At 42.4% G+C, this 18,970-nt stretch overlaps 1 protein-coding gene across 5 annotated transcripts in view; it reads left to right on the plus strand.

Annotated features, from left to right (window-relative positions):
* Slc20a2 (solute carrier family 20 member 2) overlaps positions 1-18,577 on the plus strand; it is a 131,476-nt gene extending 112,899 nt beyond the window's left edge. For all 5 annotated transcript variants that reach the window (XM_008824223.3, XM_017795880.2, XM_029559213.1 and 2 more), the window contains 5 exons: positions 7,086-7,289; positions 7,502-8,093; positions 10,522-10,707; positions 12,380-12,464; positions 16,914-18,577. In XM_008824223.3, the coding sequence (XP_008822445.1) occupies positions 7,086-7,289; positions 7,502-8,093; positions 10,522-10,707; positions 12,380-12,464; positions 16,914-17,078 (1,232 nt within the window). In that variant the 3' untranslated portion in view covers positions 17,079-18,577. The remainder of the gene's footprint in view (positions 1-7,085; positions 7,290-7,501; positions 8,094-10,521; positions 10,708-12,379; positions 12,465-16,913) is intronic.
* Positions 18,578-18,970: the final 393 nt, after the last annotated feature.

Here is an 18,970-nt window from a genome sequence, read left to right on the forward strand (position 1 = left end):
TTGATTTATTTATTTTTTTTTATGGGGCTTTTGGCTACTCTAACATTCTCCCCTCTGAAGAGGTAATGCTAAAATCTTTCAAGCATTAGATAAAAGCTCCCAAATATTTTCGACATTTTTGGCCTTTGGAACAGAGTATGTTGCTAACAGGCCCAAAGAAATTTTGAATTTTAGCCCAGAAATTGGCTACATTCCTTTGGGGTCTTTTTACCCTAACTGCCTAGCCAATTTCTACCTCATATTCTTATCACACCATCCTCTGAAGGGGTTACCCAAATTGCCAATAGGGACTAGGGATGCAGACCGCTCTGGCTTCTCCCATGCTGAACAGGGACACAGGGTGAGGCAATTGGAGTACCCCTTCAGTGGGTCTATCTAAAAGACTCCCAAACTGAATAACTTTTATCTTGAGAAAAAGAAAGTCTTTGAATCATGAATAGGAGATGTGAAGGAGAAGTAAAGGCAAGAGTAATTAGCATTACAAGTTCTAGAAAAAAGTCAGAACAGGGCAATTTTCAAATGTTCATATGAGAGTCCATTGGAATTTCTTGACAAGGGCTTCCAAAAGCATCCCTCTATTGGGTTCCTCCTCATTTTCTTTTGTCTTCCAAGGCTGGACTAGTTGGCTGGGAAGAGTGGCTGGATATTCAGGTGAGGGTCCAGTGACCCTGCTTGGCCCTCCTTTAATGAATGAGCACAACTGTCAACAAGCCCAATTGTGAGGATGTTTAGCAATCAGGCTCAGCTGAAGTCGTGATGATGGTAGTTATTTCATGCAGAAGGGACTGCTGTGTGTAGCATCATCTTATTAAAAGGACCCCGAATTTCAAAGGATTTGGTGCTAGGAGCCACATATGAGGGAGAACATATGTCATTTGTTTTTCTGAGTCTGTGTTACTTCACTTAGTATAACAGTTTCTAGATCCATTCATTTACCTGCAAATTTCATTATTTCATCTTTCTTTACTGCTGATTAGAATTCCATTGTATAAATATACCACATTTTTGCTAACCACTCGTCAGTTGAGGGGCACTTAGGTTGCTTCCATCTCTTAGCTATTGTGAAAAGAGTAGCAACAAACATGATTGTACAAGTGTCTCCACAATAAGATGTGTCCTTTGGGTATATGCCAAGGAGTGTTATAACCAGGTCATATCATAGGTTCATTTTTAGTTTTTTAAGAGTTCTCCACACTGTTTTCCATACTTTTAAAAAAATATTTGCCATAAACTTTATACCTTATAAAGAAGTTAACTCAAAATATATCACAAATCTAAATGTAAAGTATTTAAAAGACTTTTTGAAGGGAAAAAGAGTGTATTAGTTACTTTTCTGTTGCTACGTTAAAACTCCATGATCAAGGCAACTTACAGAATGAGAGTTTATTTAGCTTATAGTTCCAGAGGGATAAGAGTCCATGGCTGGGTGTGCAGGTACGTGCCTTTAGTCCTAGCACTTGGGAGAGAGAAACAGGCAGATGAACCTCTGTCAGTTTGAGGCTAGCCTGGTCTACATAGTGAGTTCTAGGCTAGCCAGTGCTACCCAGTGAGACCCTTTCTCAAAAAAACAAAAGAGTCTATCATGGCAGGGAGGCATGGTGGCAAAGGCTGCCAGAGCAAAAGGCTAAGTGCACAGATCTTCAGTCACTTGCAGAAAGCAGAGAGAATAATCTGGAAGTGGGATGAGGCCCATTCCAAAGCCCATCCCCAGTGAGTGACATGCTTGCTCCAACAAGGCCATACCTCCTAAAGGTTTGATGACCTTCCCCAAACAATATCAGCAACTGGAAACCATATACCAAGTGTTCAAATACTTGAGCATATAGGGAACATTTCTCATTCAAACCATCACATTCTGTTCCCTCAACCCCATAGGCTCATAGCAGTATCAAAATATAAAATGTATTTAGTTCACCTTCAAAAGTTCCCCATACTCTTTAACACTGTTGAAAAGTCAAGCCTCTTCCAAGACTCATGGAAGTCCTTTAACTGTAACCCCCAAACCAGAACCCAGCAGGGCAAACACCAAATCCTCAACCTCCATGTCCAGTGTCTGTGACTTTAGTTCTGAAGGGCTTAAATGGCTCAGCTTTGCTGCCTGTAACATACATCTGTCTTGGGCTGTGTATTAGTTACTTTTCTGTTACTGTAATAAAACACTATGACTAAGGGAACTTATAAAAGGAAGTTTATTTGAGCTACAGTTCCAGGGGAATTAGGATCCATCACAGTGGCGAGGTATGGTGGCAAGAGGTGACGAGGTGGTGATGAGGTGACTGGAGCAGGAGCAGAGGCTCACATCTTCAAGCAGGCACAGGAAGCAGAGAGCAACTGGAGATCCAGCAAGGCTTAAGAACTCTCTTAAGCCCACCCCGAGTAACGAGCTTCTTCCAGCATACCCACAACTTCCAAGACCTCCCAACACAGCACCAACAACTGGAGATGAAATGTCCAAATACTTGGCACCTACTCTGGGGGACATTCTCACTCAAACCACCACAGGCTGGTTCCACTCCTGCATGCAGCTTTCCTTGGCATATATGTCCCATCTCTGGCATATCCAACATCTTGGGATCTCCACTGCAAACAAGCCTTGACCTTCACAACTGCATACAGTGGCCTCTCAGGGCCTCTTGGCTTCACAGGTCCTTCTTTACACAAGGATTCCCCTGCATGTACTACCTGGCCTTAATGCCTCTCCAGAACCATGGAGAAATAATCGGTACATACACACACACACACACTCCTGCATCTTTCGTGCCTCTAAAGCCAGTATGGTGTGAATAACACTGTGGAGTTCAGCTGCCAGCTTATGATGGACTTTGGCCCCCTTGGATCACATTTGCAGCTGCTTTTACATGTTGTTTTCTAGGAGCAGAAAACCCCTTAGGCTTCTCCTTACACAAGTTTGAAGGTTGAGGAGCAGGAAGCCTCTCTTTAATGGCATAATCTCCTCATCAATTACAGCCTCTCTTCCAGGATATGCCTTGGCTACATTCAGCTTCCTAGTGCTTTCTTTCTCTCTAAAGTATACATTTTGTATTTCTGCTCCATTTCCTATTTTTCCTTGTATACCTACATAAAGTTATCAGTGATACCCATGCCACAGACTCAACATTATGCTGTCTTGAAATTTCCTCCACCAAGGAGGAATTAGTAATTAGTCCATTACTTTTTCATTCAACATCAGGCAAGTTCTTAGGCCTCAGGCAGAAGCCAATCAAATTCTTTACCAAAATATCACAGGAATAATCTCTAGCCCAGTTGCTATGTACATCCTTGCTTCCCTCTGGAACTATATTGCTCTCCACACTACTTTCTTCCAGGATCCTTCTAGAACAGGCTTACAGTTCCAGAGGGATAAGAGTCCATCATGGTGAGGGGGCTTGGCAGGAGGCAGCCAGAGCAGAAAGCTGAACACTCACATCTGTAAGCATGCACAGGAAGCAGAGAGGGCAAGCTGGAAGTGCTTCCTCCAGCAAGGCCACAACCCTCCCCAAAACAGCACCACCAATTGGAGACTATACACCAAATGTTCAAATACTTGAGGACATTTCTCATTCAAACCACCAAAGAAAGCATTTGTGGGCTTGGTTAAGCAAAGAGCTTTAGATAAGACACCAACATGATCCACAGAAGAAATTGATAAATTTTATGCCACAAAAATTGAGCACTGTTGCTCTCTGAAACCACCATTAAAGGGAAACTTAATGTCCTGAAACTAAAGAAACTTTCAGAAAACAAACCAGCAAAACCATATACTTCACTAGAGTAGAAATCCGATTGGCAAATAAGCCCATGCAAGGTTCAGTGTCACTGGCAATCAGGGAAATGCGAAATGAACCATGAGGCATCACTTCACATCTATTTGAGTGGGTTTTTAACACCATGCTAACTGCAACAAGAGTGAAGGACATCCAGAACTTTGAAGCACTGACAGTGAGACGGCACACTGGTACAGGAAGACAGCGTGGCAGTTTCGTACAACATCAAATATGCACTGACCGTAAACATTCTTTTAACCACACCTATGTATTTTCCCAAAGAAATTAATATTTAAATTCGCACAAAAATATGTCCATAGGTGTTCATAGCATTTTTATCACTGTCACCCCAAAGTGGGAAAACCCTCCCATATTATCATAGGATAAATAAACAAGTGGTGCCCCCTGTTGCAGCCTGTGAGTGAGTCTCAGAACATTGTGCTGACTAAAAGAAGCCAGTCTCAAACAATTTTGTGATTTCCTCTAGATGACTTTCTGAAAAATTCAAAACCAAAAGGTCAGGGTTGTCTTCAGTAGGACTGGGCATGTCTCACTGCCAGTGGTACATGGGGGATGGTAGGACCCTTCACATTCAGATTGTGGCTCTGGAAAGATGGCTCAGTGGTTAAGAACACTGGTGGTTCTTGGAGAAGACGCAGATTCAAATCCCAGCACCCACATGGCAACTAACAACTGTCCATAACTCCAGTCCCAGGGGATACGACAGCCTCTTCCGACCTCCAGGCATTGCACAACATGGGTGCACTTACCTACACATGCAGTCAATACATACACACATACACATAAAATTAAAAAATAAATAAATAAAAAGAAAACTTAGAATCCTATAATGCTCTAAGTCAGCTTACTGTATGTGGATTTAAAAATGGAATTTTTGTGGAACTGGAGAGATGGTTCAGTGGTTAAGAGCATATACTACTCTTCCAGAAGACCTGAGTTTGATGAGTCTGATTCCCAGAACCCCCACTGGGTGGCTCACAACCTTCAATAACTGTACCTCCAGGAGGATCTAACGCCTCTAGAGGCCTGTGAGGGCACCTGAACTCATATGCACATACCACACACAGACACATGGTGACACACAATATAAAAAAATCTTTAAAAGATAAATAAGAATTTGTTAAATCCACATTACTTTGTTTTAAAATGTCATAATATCTAAAACCTTGTATACTAATTTAAAAATAAATAAAATCTACATTAATGAATATAACTCCAAACTAATTAGCAAAGCCACGTTGCTAATGGGTTAAAAGCCCTCATCTTTTTCCTCTCTAATGACTTTCCTCTCCCAAGAAGCTGCTTCCTGCTCTGTGCCAAGAATAAATACCTCCTACCTTTGCAGGGGTGACTGACCTCAGATAAGCCATCCTGAAACATACTTTTTGTTTGACTTAACTCTATGGTCATGATGAAATCTATCTGAATACCTCAAGTTTTAAACATTTTTCCTAATAACTAACACTTAACATTTCAGAACCTTAACATCTTTTTCTTCTTTTAATATTTTATTTATTTTTGTTTTATGTGTATGAGTGTATTGGCTGCATGTATGTGAGTGCACCCGTGTCGTACAATGCCACGGAGATCAGAAGAGAGCTTCGATTCCCCTGGAACTGGAGTTAAGGATGGTTTGTAGCTGCCATGTGGGTTCTGGGAACCGAACCCGGGTCCTCTGCAAGAGCTGTCAGTGCTCTTAACCACTGAGCCATCTCTCCAGCCCCATCTTTTTCTTTTTTACTTAGGGATGATTTTTATTTTATGTGTATGAGTGCAGTGCCTGCATGTATATGTGTCATGCAATGTCCGTGGAGGTCAGAAGAAGGTGTCAGATTCCCTGGAACTGGAGTTACAAACAATTGTTAGCTGCCATGTGGGTGCTGGGAATTGAATTCAAGTCCTCTGCAAGAGCGATTAGTGCTCTTAACTGAGGTATCACCACAATCAGGATGTGAAGAGTCCTACCATCCCCCATGTACCACTAGCAGTGAGACCTGCCCAGTCCTACTGGAGACAACCATCCACCTGTTCCCTGACCCTCTAGCCTTGAGTTTTTCAGAACTGAACCATCTCTCCAACCCCATGTCTTTGTTTTTTAGCCTTGCATTGTATTATCACGGTAGGAAACACATTGTTTCCCATGTTTGCTGACAGGATATTTCTGTATAGATTTCTTTATGATTTTAGGTACAGAGCTGAACTATCTGCTTGTGAATACTGCCTCTGTGCCACCCACATGACCTCAGGCTGATAATCTTTCTATGCCTCATTTTGCTCATTAACAGTAAAGAAAATAGGTACATCTCTACTGTATAAAAGTTAACTTTGATTATAATTATTTTGTAATGCTTAAAAATATCTTCACTCCAGATTACTAAAATTTGAGATCTGAGATCTTTATGTATATTATACTTTCCTGGTAGAATATACTAGAAACACAATAGCCTGTCTCTGTATCAGACTGAGCAGGGAGCATAGAAACAGGTAGCACAGGTGGGGATTAATGTTGTGCATGCCAGACCTAGGTGAGAATTTGGAAGTTTGCTCAGGAGAATTCTCAATCAAAAAGATAATTAAGTTAGCAGCACCATGTGTCCATTATGATCAGAAATAATTCTGAAATTTAAAGCAGCTTCAAAACAAAGTTCTTGACTATTTGTTGTTGTTACTGTTGTTTTTACTATACTGCCTAAGTAGGTCTCAAACTTCTGGGCTCATGTATCCTCCCGCCTCAGCCTCCAGAGTGCCGGGACAAAAGGCATGTATCTGGTTTCCTTGTTTCTTTTTAAAGTAAAGGACTTTTTTTAAGTAAATAGGATCTCCTCATTCTTTCTGAGGAAAAGGGTTTACTTGTTTTTTACAATTTGAGATGATAAAAATATCTGAGACCAGTAATTTTTTGACCAAGAAAAAAACAATATACTTCAAAGACAAGAAGGATAAACATTTCAGTGTCTCTGAGGTTAGTTTAAGAAAATAGAAGGCCACCCTAGAAAGGTTTTAGATTTATACAATATCAGCCCTGGGAGAGATTTAGGTGATCAGATTTAATTCTCGTTTTCTGTTGTTTTTAGATGCAGCAACTGAGGTCTGTCTACCCATCTTTTTACTCAGCAGCTGAATTTTATGGCTAGAGTCTTCCAGATAATTGATCAAAGTTTCTATTTATTTTCTCAATCTCAACTGTTTTGTTTCCAGAGTAAATACTAAAGTATAAAGAGATATGTTCCCTTTTAACATTTATTTTAAATAAAAGGAGTGCATTTACAAAATGTATACTTATGCCTTTGTCTCCTATAGGCAAAATAGAAAAGGAAGGTGCTCTATCCCGAGTGTCTGAAGAAAGCCTTGGTAAAGACCAGGAGGTGGAGCCCCCTGTCTTTAAGGAGCTTCCGGGTGCCAAGGCCAGTGATGACAGCACTGTTCCCCTCACTGGCCCAGCTGGGGAGACTTTGGGGGCCTCAGAGGGCACATCCACAGGGAACCACCCACGCACTACCTATGGTAAGGCCAATCGGGAGAGCTTAAGCATACCATAGGGAGACCCTCCTGAAGAGGTAACCACCCCCGGGCAAGCAGGGGGGCAAAAGTATTGCCAAATTTTATGTTTTAGTGGACAGGGATCCAACCCAGAGCTTTGTTCATTGCCAAGCATGTGCTGTGCCACTGAGTGGCGCACCCCAACCCTAAATAAGCATCTTCTAAATCTTTTTCAGGACGAGCACTCTCCATGACTCATGGATCTGCAAAGTCGCCCATTTCCAATGGTACATTTGGCTTTGAGGGCCACATGAGGAATGACGGTCATGTGTATCACACTGTACACAAAGACTCGGGCCTCTATAAAGACTTGCTGCACAAAATCCATGTAGACAAGGGCCCTGAGGAGAAGCCAGCACAGGAAAACAACTATAGGCTGCTACGGAGGAACAACAGCTACACCTGCTATACCGCAGCCATCTGTGGTATGCCAGTGCACACCACCTTCAGAGCCACAGACACATCCTCTGCCCCTGAGGACAGTGAGAAGCTGGTGGGTGACACTGTGTCCTTTTCCAAGAAGAGGCTTCGCTATGACAGCTATTCCAGCTATTGCAATGCAGTAGCTGAGGCGGAGATCGAAGCAGAGGAGGGTGGTGTGGAAATGAAGCTAGCCTCTGAGCTGTTGGACCCTGTCCAGCCTCGAGAGGACCCCACAGAAGAAGAGAAGGAAGAGGAGGACACAGCAGAGATCCATCTGCTCTTCCACTTTCTGCAAGTCCTCACTGCCTGCTTTGGGTCCTTTGCTCATGGTGGCAATGATGTGAGGTGAATATCTGCATTCAACAAATAGGCATTGGGGTCACAAGCAGTGGGCAGGAGAGGCAAGAAGCAGGCTACACATCCACATCCAAGGCCTAAAGTGTCATTGAGAGCTGTGGGAGACAGCAGAAAAATAAAGGCAGGAAGTCAGAAGAACATTCCCAGGAGCTGACTCTTGATGGGTTTTAGCAGTCACACAGTAGTTTACACTCATGCCCCATAAGTCTTTTCCCTGTTTTTTTGTTTTTGTTTTTTTGTTTTGGTCTCCCTGTAGCCCCAGCTGTCCTGGAACTCACTATGTAGACCAGGCTGGCCTTGAGCTCACAGAGATGCCCTGCCTCTGCCTCCCAAGTGCTGGGATTAAAGGCGTACGCCACCACGCCCGGCTCTTTTCCCTGTTTTTTAAAAGTTTAACTTATTAGATGTTTTCAAGACCATAAAAAAACTATTAAGCTTTTTGCCGTCTAGTCAATCAGCCAGCAGACATTTTTCTGACACCTGACATTTATCAGACAATATACAAGGTTCCATAGCCAGAAAGATGAATAGGAGTTAAGCAATCATGGGAATATTGCTGAGAAGAAATGCTGTACATTTAACCTCTGTGGGTGGGGCTGTATCTCAGTGTTGGAGCACTTGCCTAGCGTGTGTGATGAGGCCCTGGGTTCTAGCCCCAGCACTGCAGTAATAGTAATAACAAATAGGGAAGACTTTTGTACAGGATGTGGCCCCCACTGGCAAGTGATTGTCCATTCATCAATTGCCAAGATTCTAGAAATAATAATCTGACAATAATGTCATTTGGGAAAAAGTTATAAAGTCAGGCCTCAGTATTGAACCATTTATTATTTACCCATAATCCTCTTCACAACAACCCTCTGAACTACGTAAATGGCATTCTTCAAAAATGGGCCCAAAGCTCAGAAATGTGAAGTTGCTTGCCCAGAAACCCATAGCTAGAGCAAAGCTGACTTAGAAGCCAATTTCTAGTGACTCTCACCCTCTGTCTACACAGCTATGCCAAGAACAGAATCTAAAGTTAGACTGCAAAAACCCATATGTCTGAATTCTGTACAGGCTGACGGGAGGCAGGAACAGTAGTGTCCAGGGAAAGGGTGTGCTTGTCTGAGTAGCCTCCTTCTGCAGCACAGTGGGATTGGCATTCTCGTGGGAAACTGAGGGACAGTGCTTGGCTTCCAAAGTTAAAAGAATCCGTGATTAGCAGTGATGCATGTGGACTGACTGATCTGTCCACACTGGTCGCTATAATCGCAGCAGCAGCAGGAGCGGCAGTGGAAATGGAAAGACATTCGAGGAGAAACAGAAGAGAAAAGAGCTTGGTTACCTGTCCATTTCCTGTGGGGTTTTGTTTTGTTTTTTCTTTTTTTTTTTTTGTCTTTTTGAGACAGGGTCTCCCTGTAGTCCCAGTTGGCCTGAAACTCCCTGTATAGACCATCTGGCCTTGAACTCACAGAGATACACCAGCCTCTGCTGGGATTAAAGGCATGTGCCACCACTCCCAGCTTCTTGTGATATTTTTTTTAAAGTACTTTCAGAAGAATAAATCCCAGGGGCTGGAGAGATGGCTCAGCAGCTCTCGCAGAACACCAGGTTTGAATCCCAGCACCCACATAGTGGCTAACAACTGTCTGTAACTCTAGTTGCAGGGGATCCAACTCCCTCTGCTGGCATTGCATGACACGGGTGCATTTACACACATGCAAGCAATGCACTCATACATGTAAAACTAATTTTTTAAAAAAAGAATAAATCCCAAACTATTAGGGTCTCTACTGTCCAAAAAAAAACAAAAGTATTGGTGAGAGTGTAAAAAAATGAAAGCCTTGTGCTTTCCCGTGAAAATACAAGCTGATTCAGTGTGGAGAGTCTTCAAGCATTTTAAATTAACTACTATTTGACCCAACAACTCTACTTTTGAATACATATTTAAAATTTTAAATCAGAACCTCAAAGAGATACCTGTATACCCATGATCATAGAAGCACAATCCACAGTAGCCAAAAGGCAGAAGCACCTCAGATGTCCCATCTGTGGATGAATAGCTAAGTAAAATGTGTGTGTAATACACAATGGATTATTATTCAGATATAAAAAAGGAAATCCTGTCATCCTACATCATGGATTAACCTTGAGAACACCATGCTGAAGTGAAATATGCTAGTAACTAGAAAATACTATATGATAAATGCTATATGATTCCACTTGTCTATAAAGTTGCTAAAGTCACAGAAGCAGAAAGTAGAATAGCGGTTGGCAGTGGGTAAGGGGGAGACACAAGGAGGTCATTGAACAGATACAGATACAGAATTTCACATTTGCAAGATAAGAAGTTCTAGAGATCTGCTTCACAGTAGTGTAATAACTACCAAATTATATTTAAACGACTAAGAGGACAAACTCATCTTTTTTTCAGCAATGCTATTGGTCCCCTTGTGGCTCTGTGGCTGATTTATAAACAAGGTGGAGTGATGCAAGAAGCAGCCACTCCTGTCTGGCTGCTGTTCTATGGAGGAGTTGGGATCTGCACGGGTCTCTGGGTATGGGGGAGACGAGTGATCCAGACCATGGGGAAGGACCTCACTCCAATCACACCGTCCAGGTGAGGCACAGGTTAGACCTGGAGTGACAGGACTTAGCAGTGGGGCTCACTGCAGCAGTCTAGTCAATGTGTCTAGAACTTTCTCATATTGCTCCTCTGTAGCTGGTGGTCACAGTGAGAAGGGGCAGAGGGACCCCTCCCTACCTTACTCACCACCAGTCAGCCCCCTAACTCACCAATCCCCACTGCCACCATCTATGCTGGTACCAAGATGAAAGGAGATACTGAAGCAAAGCAGAGGGGAGCCCAGGAGGAGCCTGCTCTAGCCCCCAGGCTACCCCCCACTGTTGATCTAATTAGTATGATATCCAAAGAGAAGTACAAAGAATAGGAAATACAAACTGGAGCCTGAGGCCTGCCTTTCTCTAAAACTCTCTAACCACACCCACTCTTCTGCTCCAGAGAAACTGGTCAGGGCCCATCTGGTGTCTTTTCCGTTAGTCAGCTTTCTGTTGCCAATACAAAATATCTGAGGTAAGCAATTTATAAAGAGAATAAGTTGATTGTGTCTTAGTTTTACGGGTGCCATAATAGATTGGCCTCATCCTTTGGACCTGTGGAAAGGTACACGTTGTGTAGCACAGCCAGGAAGCAAGAGACCAACAGAAGGACAGGAGTTCTACATCCCTCAGGAACATGCCCCTAGTGAACCAAATACCCCTCTTAAGAGAGTCTGTTTCTTCCCAGAAGCACCACCCTAGGAACCAGGCCTTTGGCATGTGGGAGACACTGACACTCCAAAACATAGTGCCTGCCTTTCCCCTCCCCAATTCAGTCCCCAGTTCTCGTGTGCCATCATTCTGGGGTTTCTGGGACATGTGCGTCTGCTGTCCTAGGCAGTCTAAAGGCTTCCTCTGTAGTCACTGCTGTGAACCCTTCAGAGGTATCAAAGGTTAAATAACTGACTTAGAGCTTGCAAAATACAACTAAAATTTGAAACTACCTATTGTAAGAAGTCTTTTTTTTCTCTCTGTGTTTTAAAAAAACATGTTAGGAGTTTCTATTTCCTTTTTAAAATTTTATTTATTTTTATTTTATGTGTATGCGTGTATTGCCTGCATACACGTGTTGTGCAATGCCTGTGGAGATCAGAAGGAGCCGTTGGATCCCCTGGGACTGGAGTTACAGACAGTTGTTAGCTGCCATGTGGGTGCTGGGATTCGAACCCAGGTCTTCTGCAAGAACAACCAGGGTTCTTTGCTACTGAGCCATCTCTCCAGCCTCCTCCATTTCCTTTTAACTAATTTTCAGTCCCCCTCCTTGAAATCCATTTTAAAACAAGATTGAGCTCAATTTGAAGAAAAATTCATTATCTGGAAAAAGTTCACTTTTTGTAGTACGTACATTCTTTTAGAATGAGACACTATTTTCCCCAGGCCCTTTTAGGAATGAGTAATTTATCTTACTGAGTAGCAGGAATTTCTGACCCAGTTATGCACTTCAGGTTTGAAAACATGTCAGGAAAGCAAAGCCGATGAGCGTCAGTGGTGCAGCCTGATGCCTTGGTGTGAGCTGCTGCCCTTATGCAACAATTTCTTGTTCTTAATGGTCATCTGGCCCAGGCAGCAGTCCATAGCCACTTCAGAGTGTTCTGGCAAGTTTCTGGTGCCTGTGGGATTTATCAACAGGGCCATAGAGAGCACCTGTGACTTCTTTCTGTGCTCTTCCACAGTGGCTTCACTATTGAGCTGGCCTCTGCCTTCACCGTGGTGATCGCCTCCAACATCGGACTTCCCGTCAGCACCACTCACTGCAAGGTGGGTATCTTTCAGCCGAGGACGTCCCTTGATAGAGTGGCACCATGAAGACTTGAGGGAGTATCTAGGCTGTGTGTGTGGTTGGTGTGGGCAAAAGCATCTCAGGGTCAGCTGGGTCTACCAGGACATTGTTGGCTAGTGAAGGGGAAGAAGGGAAGATGTTTGCTCCCTTCACATGTCCCTCCTACATCTTCCCTGACCCCTAGTGTGGCACTAGTTGCTGAGGCTTTGCCTTCTTAGTGGGAAAGTTTCCATTTGCCCTGTGCTCCTCACTGTTCCCACCTGGAGTTACTGTCAAAGTCATATACGTGTGCACTGACCGTGTCTATAGATTTAACTGAGACGTACCATTCAGTTCCTGCCTCTGCAAGGAACTGGCCTCAGCAGTAGGACAGAAATAAATGTAAACAAAAATCATTTCAATGGGATGATGAGACATGTCTGCTTCTAGGTTTCCCTGTACGTGATGTTCAAAGTAACAGTGTTACCTTAAAGTTGACTCTAGATGAGGGGAAATCTCTGATATTGATCACTACCAAGTACTCTAAAACCTAGATTCCCCTGTATACAGGAGGGAATTCTAGTAGTGATATCATATTGGAGTGATGAGGAAGTGAAAAGGATATAGTCTCCAGGGGAAGTGATGCAGGCTCAGCTTGGGGAGCCAGGACTAGAACCCAGTTCCCCAGCATAGGCCTGCATTGTTTCTGGATGTAACTCTAAAATATCCCCCACAGGCCTCCAATAAGTAAAAATACTCTCCAACTTAAGGAAAACAATTGCCATTTGCTTCAGTCCAAACTCCTAGGGACCTACTCTGCACAGGAAGAAGAGGGAGCCACCAGACACTTCATCTGCAGTTACTCACAATTTAAAATCTAGCCAGTGTGTTTACAGATAAATGCCAACAGAACACACATGGCTTAGTACTTCTAATATGAAGATAAGTTGGCATCTCTGAAAGGATTGTTAAGTGGTCCAGTGTGTTTAAGATGGCACTGAGACTTTTTGGCATGAAGAATCAGCCTCATTGGAGAAGTTTCTTATTTCTTACTGTCTTTTTTATAATGGTATATACATTTTTTTTATGTGTGCATTTTGCTGTCTGTAAGTGCACCTATGCATGCAATACCCACAGAGGCCACAAGAGGGTGTTGGATCCCCCTGGAACTGGAGTTTTAAACAGTTGTTAGCCACCATGTGGGTGCTAGGACCTGAACCTGGGTCTTGGGCAAGAGCAGACAGTACCCTTAACTGCTGAGCCATCTCTCCAGCCCCTATATCCTCAAATCCTCATTATAAAAGTCATTATACTTACCAGGTACATGGAGATTGCCATATGCTGGTTGTAACAATGCTTTATACACAGTGTGTTGCTCACTACCAATAGCATCCTGTTATTCCCAGTTACAGGTGAAAAGGTTCAGGCTTCCAAAGTTCAGCCCCATTCCAAGGATTATACAGCTTGCATGAAATAGGACCAGGGTTCAAATCTTCACCTCCTGTTCTAAACCTGATTATAGTCAGTTAGTAATCAACACCATACTAATCAACCTGACTAGGATGTATGGAACAGATATCTCTGTTGGGCACTGTTGGAAGTGCCTATCAATATTTAATCTTTCTTTCCAAGAAACTTTTGAGGAGAGTGCTAGCATCCCCCAGGGCCTTAAAGATGTGAAAATTGAAGCATAAAAGGGTTAAATAGTATTTCCTAACCAGGGCCAGCATGGGCAGTGTAGCCCAGGCCATTCAGTGATTGTGACTGTTCTAATTTTAGTTATTTTTTAATTACTAGGGGGTCTTGGAGCTTAGTGGTGGAGTACCTGCCTGGCGCAAGTGAGACCCTGAATTCATTCCCCAGAAATACATGCACACACACAAAAAAAATTTTTTTAAATAAAAATTACCAAAGAAGCCCATGTTCACCGAAATACTTCAAACAACACAAAACTATATAGAGTGAAAAGTGACCTTCTCCTAATTTGTCATCTCCCTTCAGCCCTCTGTGCTGTGTGGAACTCCTGAAGAAACTTCCTAAATATATTATTTCCCAGGGAAAAGGCTTTTAACTTTTCACCTTTTAATTTAATGTGTGTGCATGTGTGTGTGTGTGTGTGTGTGTGTGTGTGTATCACCTTCCACCATGTGGGTTCTGGGGGTTGAATTCAGATTATCAGGCTTGGAGGGACGCACCTTTACCTGCTCAGCTATCTTAATGGCCCATTTTTCATTTTCTTATATATTTTATTTTATATATTTTGCCTTCATGTGCCCACAGAGGCCATAAGAGGGCATAGGATCCCCTGGAACTGGAGTTACAGGTAGTTGTCAGCCACCATGTAGATGCTGAGAACTGAACCTGGGTTCTCTGCAAGAGCAGTCAATGCTCTTAACTGCTGAGCCATCTCTCCAGCTCCTACTTTTCATTTTTTTGTAGTCATAAATAGAATTGAGGACTACTTTTAAATAAATGGTATATTGATTTTTGTTTTTGTGTTTATGATTAACTCTACACTTTAGCAAGCCTAGCAAAATCAAATTCTTTTGAAACTCATTGGAAACCCCCTACCTGCTTGATTTTTCTAGGTGATTGTTATTTAACCTGTTAGCAGTCCATTCCACACTAATGTAAGGTGTTACAATTGACAATAATGATTAATTAAAAGGCACAGATGAAAATATCAGCTGCCTAAAAAAATCAAAGCTCCCTAAAAGGGGGACTGTATTGAGGATATGGAGGCTAGTTAAGAGGGTAATAGTGAGTGTGAACATCAAAATGCCTTATATATTCATGCATGAAAATGTCACTATGAAACCCATTATTTGCACACATATATAGTGATTTAAAAACTAAACTCTTCAGTTGAGTATGGTGTTGCACACCTTTAATCCTAGCAGAGCCAGGTGGATCTCTGTGTGTTTGAGGCAAGCCTGATTTACATAGTAAGTTCTAAGGCCAGCCAGGGCTACACAGTGAGACCCTCTCTCAAAAAATGAATCAATTAAAATTGATTTTAAATTTTAACTTTAAAATAATTAAAGAAAAGAATAAAAACCAAACTCTTAATTTTCATGTTTAAGTGTATATAATTTACCCAATATTTTTACTATAATAAGGGCATGCTGCCAAGGGATTTATATCTAGTGTGCATAAGACCTTAGTAAAAAAATATGTGTGTTATTATTATCAAAGTTGTCTATATTAGTCATGTAATCAGTTTTGTTTCCTTGGGACAATAAGTAGTATTAGGATAAGTTGTTGGCATCCTTTACATGGGACCAAAGTGGGATGTTATCTGCAAAATAGACCACACAGAGCTAACAGAACAAAACTGCCCAAGTCCAAGATAAAAATACAAGAATCTCAGGCTGTTAAGATGGCTCAGCAGTTAAGAGCACTGACTACTCTTGCAGAAGACCCGGGTTCGATTCCCGGCACCCACATGGCGGCTACCAACTGTCCTTAACTCCAGTTCCAGGGGAATCCGAAGCCTCTTCTGACCTACGTGGCATCGCATGACAAGGATGCAGGCAATACACTCGTACACATAAATAAAAATAATAAATAAAATTTTATAAAAGGAAATACAAGAATCTAGAGCCTGATTGTCAATAATAGTTAGAGTGGAGGTAGGAAAGCATACACACACACAAACCCCTGCAGAGCTGCAGAGGAAAAAAAATTCTTTTAACAACAGTTCTAGTAAGAAAAAGGGCTGTTGAGATGGCAAAGAAAGGCACTTGCCACCAAGCCAGACAGCCTGAGCTTGACGCCCCCAGGCCTATCATGGTGGAAGGAAAGAACTAATCCTCAGAAGTTGTCCTTATCTCCACACACATTCTGTTGCGTGTGCATGCCTACACACAATAATAAAAATAGAATTTAAGGGCTGGAGAGATAGCAGTTAAGAGCACTGGCTGCTTTTGCAGAGGACCCAGGTTTGGTTACCAGCACCCACATAGTGGCTCACAACCATCCATAACTCCAGTTCCAGGAGATCCAATGCCCTCTTCTGGGCTCCACAGGCATCACATACAAGTGATGCACTTACATACATGCAGGCAAAATCTCATACACAAAATAAAGATAATAAAAAATTATATATATAATTTATAGTAGAAAGGAAGTCTGGAATATGGGGTACACTGTGTGACTGGATGGAAAACTGGTTTCATAAAAATAACTGTCCTCCTTAAATACAGCCCAGCAGAAATTTTCTTGGTATTTTCCAAAATGAGATTATTTTGATAGCATAAATTATGAAAAGTACAAAACAATCTGTAAATAAAAATAATGGGGAATGACTCTGGTTCCCTGTACACTTACTGGGTATGTCATAAACAGCCAAAGGTGGGTGTCAGGGAAGCTCTCCTCTCCCCTTTTCTGTGTCTCATCTTTAAATATGTAAGCCTCATTTTTACTTTGAGATGTTTCTGCTTCTATAGGTGGGTTCGGTGGTAGCTGTGGGCTGGATCCGCTCCCGGAAGGCTGTGGATTGGCGCCTCTTCCGGAACATATTTGTGGCCTGGTTTGTGACTGTGCCGGTGGCCGGGTTATTCAGTGCTGCTATCATGGCTCTTCTCATGTATGGAATCCTTCCACATGTGTGATTTGGTTTCTTCAATCAGTATACAGCTATAGGGATAATCTAGTGTGGGTGTGCAGAAGGCGTGCATACTCACCTCTCTCACTTTCTCTCTCTCTCTCTCTCTCTCTCTCACACACACACACACACACACACACACACACAAACACACACACCAAAAACAAGAGAAGGAAGGAAGGAAGGAAGGAAGGAAGGAAGGAAGGAAGGAAGGCAACTCACCAGCCCTCCACATACCTTCCAGATGGCTTCTTGCCACACTGCTTACCCAGGCCACAGAGGTTCAACTTCCAGAGCTAACCTAACTACTGTAGATAATAGTATGTATCTAACTGATATTGTGGTGATATAATGTGGTGCAGTTACTTGTATTAAAGATATATTGTGTACCTAGGTAGCATTTTTTTCAAACATACTCAAGATGGAAGTGGAGACTATTGCCTAGAGTTTCATACTTAGCAAATGGTATATAATGATTCAATGGCAAAAGTTAAGAACTTTTTCAAAGGAAAGTGCAAAACGGTGAAGTTCTTTTTTCCAAATGGTGTTTTTTCCTTTTAATATACTGTAAAGTAAGTAAGATGCAGGATACGTAATGTAAACTTGGGCAGGTTCTCGGGCCCATGTGTGATTGCATAATGCTGAGGCAGATCACAAGTGCTTTTCAGAAGAATGTGTTCATGAGCTATGTATGAGTTACTGTGTAATATATCACAATTGCTTTTGTAAATACTTAAACTGTAATTTTTAATGGTATGCTTCCCTATACTTTTTTGATCAGAGAATTTTGGAAAGTACCAAAGAAGCAGGGGACAGATTGCCAGTATTATATCTTCCTGTTGTCTGTCTCCCCTTCTCATTGGTCACTACAGTGAGCCTGGTATGTAGCCAGGCAAGCTCTTACTCACCAGAGCAGTGTGTGTGTTCGAGGCATCAGCCACCCACTCACCAGCAGCACCATTGTTGCCACACACCAAACATTAGTGAGCCCTTCAGTGGCCTTTCACTGTCACCAGCATGGAGAATGTATAGAAACAGGGATGGTAATTAAACACTACATACATGTCAAGTCCAGTTTCACTATCCATCCCTTTTCCTCTCTGCAGCCTGAAAAGTAAAATTCTTGTCTCAAACATTAACTAATACCCGTGAGGCTTTTGGTGTGCTTTGACACCGTAGAACTCCGGGCTGGGAGAGAAACACTAGAAAGGACACTGGGTTTGGGAATTTCTTTGAGGCCTTCATTATGCAGAACATCAGATGCTCTCCTATAGAGCCACTGGATTCTCTTCTGACAGCGGGAGGGAGACCATATGACTAAAATGTTAGAGCCTGAAACCATGGCAATGCTGCTAAAATTTTTATATTGACATACATTTTCACGGTGTTGCATTGTGATTTTTCATTAATCAACCATATTAAATTTATAATAAAAATGCCCCTCAAAAGTTGGCCTCTGAATTCTTTTTCTGTTAGTCTCCACAAAAATAAAAGCTCTCTAATTTGGCCCATTTGTAGTCTTCAGTTACTTTTTGTGGTTATTTCCTCCTCCATGTTGCTACTCTCCATGTTTGTGCAGAACTGATTCACAGAACTAGAAAAGGTAAGAAAGGCACCACACCTCCGCCTTCAGGCATCTTCATCGTGAACATCCATCTCCATCCACCCAGCGTAATGAAGGCGGCTGACCAGAGGGTGCGTCTCCGATCAGAGTAGTGTAAAAGGGAGGATCCCATGTCTGTGCTGAGCTCACCTGCTTTGCTTTTCATTTTGCCAGGTGCCAGGCTGGGGGGATCCTGTCTGTTCTCCAAAGCTGGAGAAACCTTAGCACATTCTGTGTTGTGACAACAGTTCCTAAGAGCTGAATTGATAACAGATGAGGAAATACCAAGTGTCACA

The sequence above is a fragment of the Nannospalax galili genome, unplaced genomic scaffold (assembly GCF_000622305.1).
Source record: "Nannospalax galili isolate Female #2095 unplaced genomic scaffold, S.galili_v1.0 scaffold569, whole genome shotgun sequence".
Lineage (NCBI taxonomy): Eukaryota > Metazoa > Chordata > Mammalia > Rodentia > Spalacidae > Nannospalax > Nannospalax galili.